General features: G+C 34.2%; 1 protein-coding gene across 1 annotated transcript in view; it reads right to left on the reverse strand.

The window, feature by feature from the left end:
* The window catches only part of TTC6 (tetratricopeptide repeat domain 6), a 218,113-nt gene that overhangs the window by 68,946 nt on the left and 132,243 nt on the right, over positions 1 to 16,924 (reverse strand). The window contains exons 9-11 of the mRNA XM_090270118.1: positions 9,924 to 10,016; positions 7,744 to 7,818; positions 6,165 to 6,541 (exon numbers count right to left, since the gene is read on the reverse strand). Coding sequence (XP_090126244.1) covers positions 6,165 to 6,541; positions 7,744 to 7,818; positions 9,924 to 10,016 — 545 coding nt within the window. The remainder of the gene's footprint in view (positions 1 to 6,164; positions 6,542 to 7,743; positions 7,819 to 9,923; positions 10,017 to 16,924) is intronic.

Raw genomic sequence — 16,924 nt, forward strand, 5'->3', positions numbered from 1 at the left:
ATATGCTGCCTCCAAGAGACCCACCTCAGATTGAAATATACACACAAAGTAAAAGTATAAGGTTGAAAAGGATATTTCATGCAAATAGAAAAGATAAACACCTGTGGCAGCAGCACTTATATCCAACAATATAGTCTTTAAAGCCAAGACTATAGTAAGAGACAAAGAAAGACACTACATAATGATAAAGGGAACAAACCAACAAAGGATATAACAATTACACATACAACACAGGAGCACCTAAATATGTAAAGCAGGTTTTGATGGACATAAAAGGAGAGATCCACAAAAATAAAATCATAGTTGGGGACTTTAACACTCCTTTGACTTCAATGGATAGATCTTCCAGACAGAAAATCAACACAGAGACAACCGCTTTAAACAACACACACAGATCAAATGGATTTCACTGATATCTTCAGAGCATTTCACTCCAAAGCAGTAGAATATACATACTTTTCAAGTGCACATGGAATGCTTTCTAGAATAGACCACCTATTGGCAGACAAAGCATAAATTTAAGAAGACTGAAATCATAACAAGTATCCTCTCTGACTACAATGCTATGAAACTAGAAATCAATCACAAGAAGAACACTGAAAAACATGCAAAGACATAGAAGCTAAATATCATGTTATTAAACAATGATTGGGTCAACTATGAGATCAAGGAAGAAATCAAAGGATACCGTGAAACAAATGAAAATGATCACACTAAAATCTGTGGGGCACTGGGAAAGCAATCCCAAAAGGGAAATTCATAGCATTACAAGCCTATCAAAAACAAGAAAAAGCTCAAATAAAAAATATAACCTTACACTTAAAGGAACTTAAAAAAGAACAACAAACAAAACCCAAACTGAGTAGAATGAAGGAAATAATAAAGATCAGAATAGAAATAAATAAAATAGAGTCAAAAAAAAGATACAAAATATTAATGAATCCAAAAGCTGGTTCTTTGAAAAGATAAACAAGATTGACAAACCTTTAACCAGACTCACCAAGAAAAAAAGAGAAAGGACCCAAATGAATAAAATCAGAAATAAAAGAGGAGAAACAACATCTGACACTAAAGAAATGCAATGTAAGAATATCATGAACAATTATATGCCAATAAACTGGACAAACTGGACAAAAAGGATAAATTCCTAGAAATATACCACCTTCCAAATATAAATCAAGAACACTCAGAGAATCTGAATAGAAAGATTACACCTAATGAAATCAAAGCAGTAATCAAAAAACTCCCAACAAACAAAAAACCTGGACCAGATGACTTCACAGATGAATTTTACCAATCATTCAAAGAACAATTAACACCTCTTCTTCTCAGACTATTCCAAAAAGTTCAAAAAGAGTGAAGCCTCCCAAACTCATTTTACGAGGCCAGCATTATTCTAATTCCCAAACCATATAAAGACAAGACAAATAAAGAAAATTATCGGCCAATATCCCTGATGAACATAGGTGCTAAATTCTTCAACAAAATATTAGCAAACTAAATACAGCAATGCATCAAAAAGATCATACACCATGATCAAGTGGGATTTATTCTGGGAATGCAAGGTTGGTACATTTGCAAATCAATAAATGTGATTCACCACATAAACAAAATGAAGGATAAAAACCACATGATCATATCAATAAATGTAGAAAAAGCATTTGATAAAATCCAGCATTCATTTATGATAAAAATTCTCAGCACAGTGGGAATACAGGGAATATACCTAAACATAATAAAGGCCATATATGATAAACCCACTGCCAATATCATACCCAATGGGCATAAACTACAAGCATTCCCTTGAAGATTGGGAAAAAGACAGGGATCTCCCCTTTCACTTGTCTTATTGAACAAAGTACTGGAAGTCTTAGCCACAGCAATCAGACAAGAAGAAATACAAGGCATCCATATTAGAAAGGAAGTAGTGAAACTGGCTATATTTGCACATAACCCAAAGATTCCACCAGAAAACTACTAGAACTAATAAATGAATTCAGCAAAGTAGAAGGACACAAAACTAATATCCAGAAATCAGTTGCATTTCTATATACCAATAATGAACTGAGAGAAAGGGAAATTAAGAAAACAATCCTATTCACAATTGCTTCAAAAAGAATAAAATACCTAGGAATACATCTAACCAAGGATGTAAAAGACCTGTCCATGGAAAATTATAAGACACTGAAGAAAGAAATTGAAAAAGATACAAATAAATGGAAGCACACAGTGTGTCCATGGATATGAAGAATTAACATCATTAAAATGTCCATACCACCCAAAGCAATCTATAGATTCAATGCAATTCTTATCAAGATTCCAGTAATATATTTTATAGAACTAGAATAAATATTTCAAAAATTTATATGGAACCACAAAAGGCCCTGCATAGCAACAGCAATCCTGAGAAAGAACAACAAAGTTGGAGAATTATGATACTTAATACAAAACTATATTACAAGGCCATAGTAATAAAAACTGTATGATACTGGCACAAAAACAGACACACAGATCAATGGAACAAAATAAAGAGCCCAGAAATAAACCCACACCTTTACAGTCAATTAATATTTGGCAGAGGAAGCAAGCACATACAGTGGGCTACAGATAGTTCATTCAATAAATGGTGTTGGAAAGGTGCACACCATCTTCTTATACAACACACAAGAATAAATTCAAAATGGATTAAGACTTAAATGTTAGACCTGAAGCCATAAAAATCCTAGAAGAAAAGATAGGAAGCAAAATCTCAGATATTGCTCATAAAAAGTTTTTATCAGATATATCCCCTAGGCAAGGGAAACAAAATAAAAAATAAACTAGTGGGATTATATCAAACTGAAAATATTTTTCCCAGCAAAGAAAAACGTCTACAAAATTAAAAGATAATGCACAGAATGGAAGAACATATTCACCAATACAGCTTATAAGGGGTTAATATCCAAAATTTCTAAAGTATTTACAAAACTCAACAGCAAAACAACAAACAACCCAGTTAAAAAATGGTCAAAGGACGTGAATAGACATTTCTCCAAAGAGGACATACAGATGGCCTATAGGCATATGAAAACATGCTCAATGTCACTAATCATCAGAGAAATGCACATTAAAACCACAATGAGATATTACCTAACACCTGTCAGAATGGCTATCATCAATAAATCAACAAACAACAAGTGCTAGCAAGGATGTGGAGAAAGGGGTACCCTTTCACACTCTTGGTGGAAATGCAGATTGGTGCAGCCACTGTGGAAAGCAGTGTGGAGATACCTCAAAAAAAAAAAAAAGGATCTGCCTTTTGACCCAGCAATCCCACTTCTGGGAATATATTTGAAAGAACCCAAAACACCCCGATGTTCATTGCAGTGTTACTTACAATCACCAAGATATGGAAGCAGCCCAAGTGTCCATTAGTAGATTAATGGATAAAACAACCATGGGACATTTACACAATGGAACACTACTGGGCTGTAAAAAAGAAAAAAAATTCTACCCTTTGTGACAGTATGGATGAACCTGGAGAACATTATATCAAGTGAAATAAGCCAGTCAGAGAAAGACAAATACCATATGATTTCACTCATATGTGGAATATAATGAACAAACTGAACTAACAAGCAACTGAACTAACAGAGATTCATAGATGGAGAGCAGATGATAGCTAGTGGGGGCGGGGGGTAGAAGTGGAGGGAATGAGCAAAAATGAAAAAGGACTCATAAATATGGACAACAGTGTGGTCATTTCTAGGGTATGGGGGAGTAAGGGGACTAAATGGTAATGGAAAAAATACAATAAAGATTAAATTTTTTAAAAGGAGGAAAACAAAAACAGAAAAAGAAAAAAAAATTCCAAAAAATGATGATAGCCTAAGGAGCCTCTGGGACAACTTCAAATCTACTAACATTAGCATCATAGGGGTGCCAGAAGGAAAAGAGAAAGAGCAAGAAATTGAAAACTCGTGAAAAAAATGATGAAAGTAAACTTGCCTAATCTGGTGAAGGAAAGAGACATACAAGTCCAGGAAGCACTGAGTCCCAAAAAAAGATGAACCCAAAGAGGACCACAAGATACATCATAATTAAAATGCCAAAGGTTAAAGAGAAAGAGAAACTTAAAAGCAGCCAAGAGAAAAGCAGAGTTACCTACAATGGAGTTCCCATAAGACTAACAGCTGATCTCTCAAAAGAAACTTTGCAGGCAAGAAGGAACTGGAAAGAAATACTCAAAGTGATGAAAAGCAAGGACCTGCAACCTAGATTACTCTATCCAGCAAAGCTATCATTTAGAATGGAAGGGCAGATAAAGTCCTTCCCAGACAAGGTAGAGCTAGAGGATTTCATCATCCCCAAGCCATTATTATATGAAATGTTAAAGGGACTTATTTAAGAAAAAGATCAAAACTATGAACAATAAGGCAAAAAATTCACAACTATCAACAATTGAATCTAAAAAACCAAACTAAGCAAATAAGCAGAACAGAAACAGAATAATAGATATGGAGATCATTTGGAGGGTTATCTTTTGGGAGAGGAATGGGGAACAATGGGGGAAAAGGTGCAGAAATTAAGAAGTGCTAATTGGTAGGTACAAAATAGACAAGGGGATGTTAAGAACAGTATAGGAAATGGAAAAGCCAAAGAACTTACATGCATGACCTATGGACATGAACTAAGGGGAAGACTGCTGCAGGGAATGTTAGCTGCCAGGTGGAAGGGGGCAAATGGGGAAAAATTGGGACAACTATTATAGCATAAGCAATATAATATATTAAAAAAATAAGTAGTAAATAATTAAGTAAGGAATTAAAATTATTTTGCAGAGTAAGGACTAGATTTAGGGCCCTGACTCTCTTCTACCTACTGGCATGTTTTAAACATAAACAAACTTCAAAAAAGAAAAGATCAATATTTACACAGTTTGTTTTACTGCCTCCACCTCTACCTCATCATATGGTTCCTCTCACGGCTTTGGGTAGTCTGTACAAATTTCAAATTCACTTATTAATAAGCACATAAATCTCTTTAAATCAATAATTTTATAATCATAATGATAGATGGTCAGGAAGCAGTAAAACACCCCACCAAAGCAGTGTTGAATCTGCTTATACCCTCTGTATAGGTAGAAGTCATTTTGGTCACAGCCCAAATGGTGCTATGTAATAGTCTTTCTAGGACGGTGAAGATTCATAAAAGAGCAAATGTATCAGAACTATCTGATTCTGATCTAAACTATTTTTCAACTTAGAAAAACCTACCTAAAGTTTTCTAAAGATGGCCTAACAAAAAAGCTTCCAGACATATTTTTGCTGGGGAAACAAGCCTAAAATGTGTGCAGAGAACACAGTCCTTGAATGGCATTCTTCCCTAAGGTTGTGTCTACTGTATTCTGTCACTTACACTCACATAGGGATATTCTCCAGTCTCCTAGTCTTCTAAGGGACAATAAGTCACTACTCTAAAATATAATTAACTCTTTTTCAGAACCATAAAGTCTTTATAACAATAAAGTGAACAAAATATTTTTGGCTCTCGTATCAGCAGAAAAGTCTTTACTTTTCTGAACAACATAAGTTTAATGAAATTTTTTGCTGTCATTTGGGTATAGCAAAAGGGAACAAAGCCCAGAGCTTCTGGAAATCATTTTGACAGCTCTTGGGTCGTAAGAAAGCTCCATCCTGAACACTAAAATATTAACATACCTGGACTTTCAGTTGCCATTACTTTAGGCCCCTCCATATTTTTAAGCACGCTAGATACTTATTACCTCCAAGTAAGAAGAAAAGTTATTTGTGTTAGGGCTTATAACACACACACACACACACACACACACACACACACACACACACACAGCTTGTGTATATGGTTTTGTTACTCGACTCAATAGTTTAAAATTTTAAAAAGTTAAACTCCAGCCATCTATTTTGACTTTTGAATGGGTAGTATTTGTTTGAAGCAAGGGTTGGGTTTTGGTCCTAAATGACCTCAAAAACATAACTTTGTAGAGTTTATTTCTTTCTACTAAAAGATGTCATTTAGCCACTGAATTGTTTTAGTCTTACTTCATATACTTACATCAGCCCCACCTTCAATAAATGAAATTACAAAATTACAGCCAAAACCACAATACATTTTTTTAAACTATAAAATCATTGGTTAAATAAGACCTTTTTAGAATTGTTGGAGGCTTGGATAACTCATCCAACACAACCATAAGTTTAGTGAATTTCAATTTTTTCTTCCACTTCATCTTCCTTTTCTTGGGATAAACAATGTAACTGATGCCAGCTTTTCTAGATGCTTCAATGAGAGAAAGAGACAGACCCCTGATACAGGGATTGTCCTGCATGGTATCTAAGATGGTATCTATGTTTTCTTTCACAGAAGTGGTTTCCTCAGTTTCATTTTGCTCAATCATCCGACGATGTTCCAACTCCTTTGCTTTCTGAAACATCACCTCTTTTATATTGTTTTGCATGTCATCCTTAACCTCAAACGGAGCTATGGTCTCCTCTTTCCTCAATTCAACTGCAGATTTTACTCTCTTATTAATGAGGAGACAGAGAGACAGGAAAAAATAAAATCAATTTAGTTGCTATACATTTAAATTAATTCAGTTACAATTACTATTAATGTAGTTTGGCCACTAATCCTCAGAGAAACGAAAATTAAATCACAATGAAATGTCACCTCACACCTGTCAGAATGGCCATCATCAATAAATCAACAACAACAAAATTTTAATCATGTACTCTTGATGTTTTTTCAAGTCAGTTTATAAAGTTAAAATGGGGATGTAATGTGCAGCATTATAGTATAAAATACTGTCTTGTAGATTTGAAAGTTGCTAAGAGTATGGATCTTAAAAATGTTATCACAAGAAAGTAATGTGCAACTATACGGATGGATGTCAACTAGACTTCCTATGTCAATTTCTTCCCCACATATACAAATATCAAATCATTATGATGTACACCTGAAACTAATATAATGCTATATGTCAACTATATTTCAATCAAATAAATGTTAAGAATAGTGTCAGTGTTCAGGGATACAAAACAGAGGAACGGAAGAGTCAATAAGAAAGGAGAATGTCAGAAATGAAATGAGAAGCAGGCTAAAGCTAGGCAGGTTAAAAGCAAGTTAGAAGAAACTAATGTGGTGAATCAAGAAAGTTGACTGTCACATATTTGGGGGGGAAAACATCTGGGAGCTAGGTGTCAGTGCCACTGAAAGTAAGAACCAGCCACTCAAAAATGCCTACGGATTCTTGGTAAAGAGGAAAGTACATTTCCTGGTAAGAGGAGGTGGGGATTTAAATACTAGCTCTGCCATTCATCACTTTCTGACCTTTGCTTTTTCATGTATAACACAAGGATAATATCTGTCTCACCATCCCTCCCATCAGGATATTATGAAGATTAAACTGAAATAATGTTCATAAAAATGCTTTAAAACTGTGAGCTCGATGCAAGTATAGGTCAATATTATAAGTAACTTGATTTATATATGCCAGGTAAACTATAACTATGAGACATTTCCAAGTGCTGTTGAAAATCTTGGAACCATGAACCATGATCATGCATGGGCTACCAAATACACTCTCCCATCCAAACTTTCAGTCGACTCTGGATGAATCAACTGACTACATATTTCAAGAAAGCAAACAAAAATAGAATAGGTTTTGAATATTAATTGTAAGATAAAGATTTCCTTTGAATAACAAAAACTGAAAAATCATCACACCTTTAATTGTAGAGATTGTGTGCTGCAACTTTTTTGGATTCTTTCAAGTGATGAGGATTTTCTTGGGAAAAATAACTGAAATAATAAAAATGATAATTATACATTGACTGTAGATACTATGTGTCAAACTAAAATATCATATGACAGTTGACTATTGGTAACTGTTTAGGTAAATTAACAAAATGCCAAAAAAGAGTAATTAAAATACAGGTTCTTACTGATTTTGAAGTCATTGAATTCACAGAGAAGAGCAGAACTTAAAGTCCTCAATTAATTTCAAAATTATTTTTTAAAGTTCCCTAGTTTGTACCTGCCATGTGCCAGGTGCTGTACTGCAAAGCTTTCCGGTGACATAAGTGGCACAGGTGTGTGTGAATGCTCCATAGATATGCTGAACTATTCATTCCCTTAGCCCTGGGGTTGTGATCATGGAACCTGGAGTAGCTACTCTCCCCTGAACAGTCACCTCTAGCCATGTGTAAACTCTACTTTCTACTACACAGAACCACACAAATGCCATCACTTACTATGGGAATTATTACATTAAAAGAGTTGGGAAGTACATCAGTATGTTCCACATCCTTGACCAGTACAATGGTGGAAAAAGACATAAAGAAATAACTATAATTCAGAGTGATTGTGGCAATGACTGTAAAGATGGCATAAATCAGGTGTGAAGAAACACAGGAGAGGTCAATTCTGAATGGGAAAGAACTTGAACAGACTGACTTAAAGATGTAGCATCAGGTTGACCTGTGAAAGGCAGTGACATTTCTATGGACTGAAAAGGGATTGAGAATATATCAGGCTGGTGCAATACCCTAAAGAAGGGCCTGGAATTGTCATGGTGCTAGGATCGTGGTTCCCAAGGACTCTGATGCAGACAGAGTACAGGGTTCATAGAGGCTACATGGAGGCGGAAGTATAATGAGAAGCACTGAATGGTACACTAAGGGATGCTTCTGAAATAATAAAGTCATAATACCTAATTTAAAAAAAAAGAAATACAGTTTTGGCCAAGTTATAAAAGTTGAGCATTCTAACTCTATTTGGCAGGTGAATTTATTTGGCAGGTGAATTTGTTGAGATATATGTAACATAATCCTCCCTGTGTTTTAAGAATATAGCAGGGGGCAGAAAGGAGGATGGACTGGAGGAAGCAGCTACTAAACTGGGAATTATCTGACAGGTAGATATAGGTGATGCTACTACAGTAGTCTAGGAAGTGCAAATGGCATTTCAAACTACAAAGGGTCCTTCATTGGTTCAACTGTTTTGTATGTGATGGTCACTGCTCTAGCTGCTATGGATTAAACAGTGAACAAGAATGATATGACCCCAGGCTGGTAAGGACTATGAAGATCAAATATACAAAAGGACAAATATTTAGTAATACAAGGAAAAATAGCAAGAAAGTGACTTATATTAAATAGAAACAATATCCCTTCCAAAAAAAATGTATTACCTGACTCTGTGGGAAGAGGCATGGACACATCATGAACTTGGTTAACTGACTAGACTAGAAATTTGGTTTGTCCCAGGGAACTAATACTCTCTGCCACGTAGCACTCAGCATACCAAGATATCATCAAAGGGGGTAGAGGTCTAAAGGCACTAATGAGAGAAAAAGAATTGTTTCTTGTTTGTCCCCATAACATTCAGGGCACTGATTAGACCAATTATATTAATTTTCTACCTTTATTCTTCTCTCAATCACTATCTCTTTCTCCCTGACTGTATTTATTATTTAATTCATTTACTTGGATGCACTGTAATGATAAAGATGAGCATGAGTTTAATTGCCATTTAAGAGGATCATGTTTACTCTGTTTCATGGTCACAAACAATTCTCCCATTATAAAAAGATCTATAAACATGTTCCTTTTATCATGTAAGACCTAGGCAATAAGTGACAAATGAGTACAATACCAGAAATTTTAAAATTTTTAGGAAAACTTATAGCAGATAGCTGCTATTGATTAGTAAGTAACATCTTTGGAGTGCTATAAAGACAATGCATTTGAAAGAGAGGAAATGCATCCTCAGCAAAGATACCAGTCAATGTCCTGAGGCACTTCCTGGACTGAGGAAGCACCAAGAAATAATTTCCAAGATTTCTAGAAATAATATCTGAGCATATAATCAACCAACTTATAATTCAGAATAAACATTGTACATACCTTTGGACCTCTGCTATGCTGATTTAAAGTAATGACACTGTCCTTGCTTTCAGATGAAATTTTCTCAACTAAGATTCTGCTTGTTTGAACACTCTGTGGGGAAAAGATGTTTTAAATTATATAGTGAAATACTTTTAAAAACCTATGATCACCATTGCTTTACAGTACAACATTATAACAAAAAAGAAATGTATAGAAAGGGTAGAATTGTAGGAAACATTCACCAGGGATGCATCAAAGTCCCACTACAACCTTAGTATTTGACCAAAACCCTAAATTTGGCTTCAGCATTCGCAGTTAGTCAAGTAGATAGATTTATCTATACTTTTTTCTGGCATCCCCAATCTTAGGAGCAATCAATGGTCCTATAATCACATAGGTTAGCATTGAATCTATGCAGCATGGCAACATCAGGGTTATGAATAAAACATAGCATTTGGATTGATTGTCAATGTTACTGTTCACTGTAAAATACAAGTAAGCATTTTAATTGTTAAATGAAATAAAAATCTCCTTATAATTCAGACACTATCAGTAAACTGTTATATATGCATGTTTATTTTTGTATGGGTAAACTGCTGCAATGACTATAATTATTAAATGTGCTACTTCTCTATCCTGAATCAGATCTAAATTTGAGAGCCTGCTGGATTCATGATAAAATAAATTATGCTGCTCCCTAGTTTGCTGAAAATTTTTAGGTCTCAAACAATTTTAAAATTTCAAATTCAAGAAAATATTTATTCAATAGGAAATTAGCTTTAAAAAGTATCATGTGATTATCACTGAGAATGGAACAGATATGAAGAAGGCTATGGGTAATTTAGGATTCTTCAGCATTTATTTATTTCTGTCCATCCTCTTGTGTTGTATTTTCAGAAAGTAGCTAGAGCGCAATGCAAGAAAATTACCAGACATTGCAGAAAGGGACTTGGTCAATTTCATCATTATTTTTCAAAGACAAACTGTAGGATACACAAGAAATTTTGGAACTATTTTGTCATATGCTTACACAAAATATTCAAATATGATAGAATAGTAGCAATTACATACATGAAAGTGCATTTAACAATAACAAGGACACAAACCTCAATACTGCAGGTTCTCGAATAACATTTTATGACATTGATGTGATGCCATAGGAACTTAACTATGTTTATATCAATTAGCGTACAGTAAATTAGTTTTGTGATATGTTATTTTGCTTAAAGTCACAAAACCTTCCACAATGTCAAATGAAGACTTACTATAGTGTACTTTACAGATTTTAAAACATCAGCACTTACTCACAATCAGTGACTGCTTTTTAAAAGAAAACATGGTTCATATGTTGGAATCTGCCAAGATGTCACCCAAACTAATTTGTTCGATAGGGCAATTACAATACTGCTTACATGATATCTGACGTAAAAATTCTTCTGCTTCACTCCAAGGATATTGCAGAAATTGGTTATGCATGCAATAAAAGTTAGGATGTAGTTGAAAATGAAAAGAGTTTTGCTACCTTAGATGTCAATTATGACTTCTACTTCGATTTATGGCAGGCTAGGTAATTCTGCTAAAGACAACTAAGAAAACTACATGCAGTATGAAAAGCATAATCTTTCAAGCAGCAAAGAGCTAACAAGATAATAAAGAGATACTGGGCCAAAATCTAAGAAAAGGCAAGAACCAGAAAATTTAACTCCAGTATTCATGATGCCTTTATTCTCAGGATGTTTGCTAATACAGCTGCAAATCTGATACGCAGATATGCAACTTCTTGGAGCAAGGGTGACAGAAATTAAGGACCAGAATCTACCTGATGTACCTGAAGTGTGAAGCCTGATTGCATATATATTTGTAAATATTTAAAATATACAAGTATTGAAGGCTACGAAGATATTACAGGGCTATACTCTCAGATTAAGAGTGAATGAAAGAAAATAAATCTTTGTGTAGGCTTTCATCTGGAGCTCTGTCATGAGGGTGGTCAGAGAATATCAAGCCTCAACCTTATAGTAATGCTGTCTTTGAGTGGTAAAGATTTGATGTTCAGACAGAAAACTTTTCGTGGAGAAAGAAACCACCAGTCTAGGTCTCAAATACTTTCTAAAACTAATGGCTTAAATACAATGATAAGCATTTTAAGACAGACAGGTACACAGAGAAACAAAATACCACAAAATAACAGATTTGGAGAAAACATGTAAATTCTAAAAAGAAAAATACAAAACCAAATTTAGAAACACAGCAAACAAGTTTAACAGTATATTAGACACAACTAAAGAAAAAAATCTATGAACCTGAACTATATGATAGATCAAAATAAGTTATCTGGAGCCCAGTAGCAGGAGGGAAAAAAAGGAGTTAGCCATGGCCGGATAGTTCATTTGGTTTAGCACTGTCCCATACACCAAAAGGTTGTGAGTTCCATTCCCGGTCACTCATATCAATGTCTTTCTGTCTGTCTCTCTCGCTCCCCACCCCCTCTAAAATCAATGAACATATCTTCAGGTGAGGGTTTTTTTTTAAGGTAGCTAATAATGTGATTAAAGTCCCAGAAAATGAAAAAGAGAATGAACAGGGGGAAAATTTGAAGACATAATGACAAATTTTTTTCACAGCTGATGAAAGATATCAAACTACAGATTCAAAATTCCGGTATTCCAAAGCGTCATAGATAAAAAGAAATCTACAACTAGATACATCTTAGGGAAACTGTAGGAATAAAAGAGAAAACCTTAAAAGTAATCTGTTTGAGGAGAAAAAGAATTTATTTTCTTCAAAGGATTCATACTTAAGAATCACTTTTAATAACTGTTGAACACTAGAAAATAGGGAAACACTATTACCATGTTAAAAGATAATGTTTAGAATATATATTTTGCCCAGGTAAAGTATTCCTTAAGAAGGAAGTAATATAATGACATTTGAAACAAAGAAAAACCAGGTTTTTCAACAACTGCAGATTTCCCACTTTCTTTTAAAAAATTCTAAAGGATATACCTTGGGTAGAAGGTAATATGATTATAGACAGAAAGCTCTGCAATGATAGAAGAAAAAGAAAAGAAAAGAAAAAAGAAAAATAAAGTTAAATACATGGGTAAAATATAAGAAATATTTCATAAAATGATAATAGTTGGGTGGTTTTAAAAGATGAGTATCTAAAAATATTTGAAAGTAAGAACATTTTAAGTCAAGAAGGGGTAAATGAAATTAAAAGGTTTTAAAGTCATTGTATTTTCCTAAGTATTGATAAAGATATTAATTTATATTACATATTTATTTAAAGATGTACAACCTAAGAAAACCACCATAGGAATAAGAAACAATAAAAAATAATTTCCAAGCTTTTTTAACAAAGATGGTGCCCAAAGTGAAGAAGGAATCCCCTTCCCCTCCCAAAGCCAAAGTCAAGGCAAAGGATTGAAGGCAAAGAAAGTAGTACTAAAGGGCACCCATAGCCACATAAAAAGAAGATCCACATGTGACCCAACTTCAAGAGGCCTAAGATGCTGCAGCTCTAAAGACAGCCTACATATTCTCAGAAGAGCACCCCCAGGAGAAAAAAGCTTGATTACCATGCCAACATCGAGTTCCCCCTGACCACCGAGTCAGCAATGAAGAAGATAGAAGACAACAATGCACTTGTGTTCATTGTGGATGTCAAGGCCAACAAGCACCAGAACAAACAGGCTGTGAAGAAGCTCTATGTCATTGACGTGGCCAAGGTCAACACCTTGATCAGACCTGATGGAGAGAAGTGGTAGTTGCCAAATAATCATGGGGATGTAAAGTACAGCTTAGGGAATAGAGTAGCCAAAGAACATATATGCATGACCTATGGACATGGACAATGGTGTAGGGATTGCCTGAGGAAGTTGGGGAGCTGGGGGGAGGTTGGCAAAGGGGGAAAATTGGGACAACTAATAGCATAAACAATAAAATGTAATTTAAAAAAAACAATCGCATATCAAACAGGAATTGGTCAACTCTCTGCCCAGTCACTGGCTGGGATCAGCCCAGAGGAAGTGGCCTTGGAATAAATGTCATGGTAGATATATTGACTGCAGCTGGAGGCTGATGGTCAAGAATGCTCCTCCTAACACATTCTCTTTTTAATTTTTAAAATATATTTATTGATTTTAGAGTGGAGGGAGAGAGAGAGAGAGAAACATTGATGTGAGAGAGCAACATCGATTGGTTGCCTCCCATATGTGCCCAGACAGGAGATTGAACCTGCAATCTAGGAATGTGCCCTGACCAAGAATCAAACACCCAACCTTTTTGGTGTTCCAGACAATGTTTCAACCAACTGAGCCATACTGGTAAGGGTTCCCAACAGATTCTCGAAAATGTGAAGATCATGTTTTTTGTGGATACCACACTACTTATGCAAATTAATTTCACCAATCTTGTACATTAAGACAATCTTTTTATATGCTTTATGCTATTATCTTCTTTTTGGTTCATGGTGTCTTTTCCCCAGAGAAAATACAATTATTATTTCCTTAAGTAAAAGAGAAGTTTAGAATATACTTAAAAAAAAAAAAAAAAAAGGAAAGAAAGCAAGTGTATACAATAATCTTCTCAGATTTAACTACACATATTTTGACCAGGGATTCCAAATAGGAAAATGCACATATATATGCAAAGAAATATGTACAAGTATGTTTTAAGTGAAAACAGTCAAGATGTGTAACAGCATAGACTACATGACTCTACATATGTAAAAACATTAATTTGAATACAACTGCATTTCATAAATGAAAATGTCTGAAAGGATACATACAATGCACTTAACAATGGTTAACTTAAGGGAGAAGAGATCTGGGGAAGGACAGCATTATTGTTTGAATTTCTTTTACAAGAAAGCATTCATACATTACTTGTGCAAATTCTTAAGTGATTTTAATGTCTCACACTCTAACAATAATATTGCAAAAGATAATAATGATTGTTTAACAAAAGACAGAATAAAGATAAAATGTTTAAGAGAAAGAAACTACGAAGTAAAACAGTATGACCAAATTACCATATGTCAATTATATGGCTCATCTAAAAACAAACAACCAAGAAAAGGTTAAAATAAAAATATACCTGAACATAAATCAAAAAGAACATAGGGTGGGCTGGCGAGGTTAGAGATTAAATAAACCAAAGTCAGTCACTTAAAACTGATGAAGCAGCCCTGACTGGCATGGCTCAGTTGAGTGGGCTTTGTACTGTAAAACAAGGGGTTGTCAGTCCGATTCCTGGTAGGGGTACATGCCTAGGTTGTGGGTTCAATCTCTGGTCAGGGCGCATGTGAGAGGCAACCAATGAATGTTTCTCTCACATCAATGTTTCTCTTCCTCTCTCTCTCTCCCTCCCCTTCTCTCTAAAAATAAATAAATATTTAAAAAATTGATGAGATGGAATTCATGATATGAACAAGACATTGCTAAACTCATAATAAAGATAAAACAGCTTCTAATCACACAAAGTAAAAACTATTAGTAACATATGGGGAAATGGACAAAATACAACTGCACTGAAAAATACCGAACGGTTTTTTAGATCAAATGAAAAAAGTGTGCCACAGAAAAATGGAATAATATAACAATATAACAGCTGTGTCTATTATTAACTGAGCACTTGTTATTCTTCAGGCAATATGCTACATAGTCTCATTAAATCCTCAGAACAAACACTTTACATACAAAAAAACTGAGACTTTAAGAGGTTAAGCCACTATAGAAGGTTATCATGGAAGTAAATGAAATTAAAGTCCAAGATGGTTTGATTGCAAAGCCTGTGCTCTGCTTAGTGCTGCCCCAGTGTTGGTCACCACCAACAATACCACTGAACTAATAGGTACTATTGGGATGTCTGGTACACCACAAAGCAAGTATAATAAATTCCAAGAAACTGGTATTTTAAAGACTAATAGTACCTCGTGTTAATAAGGACTAAGAATAAAATTTAAACAAAATAATTCCAACAAGTTTAAAAAACACTTTCTCACACAAGTAATATATTGAAAAGATGTTGAAAACTACAATAGAAATTTAGAAAATAAATGAATACACTCTCAATAAAAATTTATGAAATTAGGTCAAAGTCTTACACAGAGAAAACTCATAAAGTTATGTATATTAATTAAAAGGAAGAAAGATAAAGAAATTAAATGTTAAATTCAAAAAATTAGAAAAATGCCCAAATATAAATGTCAATCTTCTATGGAAAGCAGAAAGCCAATAACCAAAAAGAAAAATTCAAAGAGAGGTAACAAAATTCAGAGGAGCAAAAATTGAGTTAATACTTAAACCAAAACTTTCTTGGCCAAAGATGCCATCATTTGACCCCATTTTTTTTTTCTGGATGACTGGCATGACAGCTAACAGCTAGGTGACCATACATCATAATCACTGTTAAGAAAAAAATTAAATGGATGGTTTTATACTGGTGAGAGTACAGTAAGTAGTTCGACAAGTAGAGACTAAAGCATTTGCGAGTGAAAACAAATGAGAAAAGACCACAAATATTAAACTAGTTTCTAAAAAAAAAAAAAAAAAAAACTACTCTAGTGAAGAAAAATACCCTCAAAAACATCATTAGAAATGAATAACAAATTATGCGGCATCAGAAATGGAGACTAAAACTGAAGCCAGAATATACACAAATGCTGTGTATAACATAAATTTCAATTGAATAAATTGTTGTCTGTAAGGATATATATTACCAATGGACTCAAGAAAAAACGTTAAACATGAATAACCCTTGAACTAGAAAAGAAAAATTTTAATTGTCAATTATCTTTCCAGGCAGTAAATTCTTCCAAATTTTCAAGATTCTTTCTATGCTATATAAATTCCAGAATATTAAAAAAGGATGAACTACTACTCAATTAACAAACAAGAAAAACCCTGACAGCAGAATTTAAATAAGGAAAAAAATACATTACATGCAGGTTTCACTCATAAGTATGAAAGGTCTTTCCAGAAGGTATTCAGCCATGTAATTTGAAAAAGAGACAT

Source organism: Furipterus horrens, unplaced genomic scaffold (assembly GCF_987537825.1).
Source record: "Furipterus horrens unplaced genomic scaffold, mFurHor1.1.pri manual_scaffold_3, whole genome shotgun sequence".
NCBI lineage: Eukaryota > Metazoa > Chordata > Mammalia > Chiroptera > Furipteridae > Furipterus > Furipterus horrens.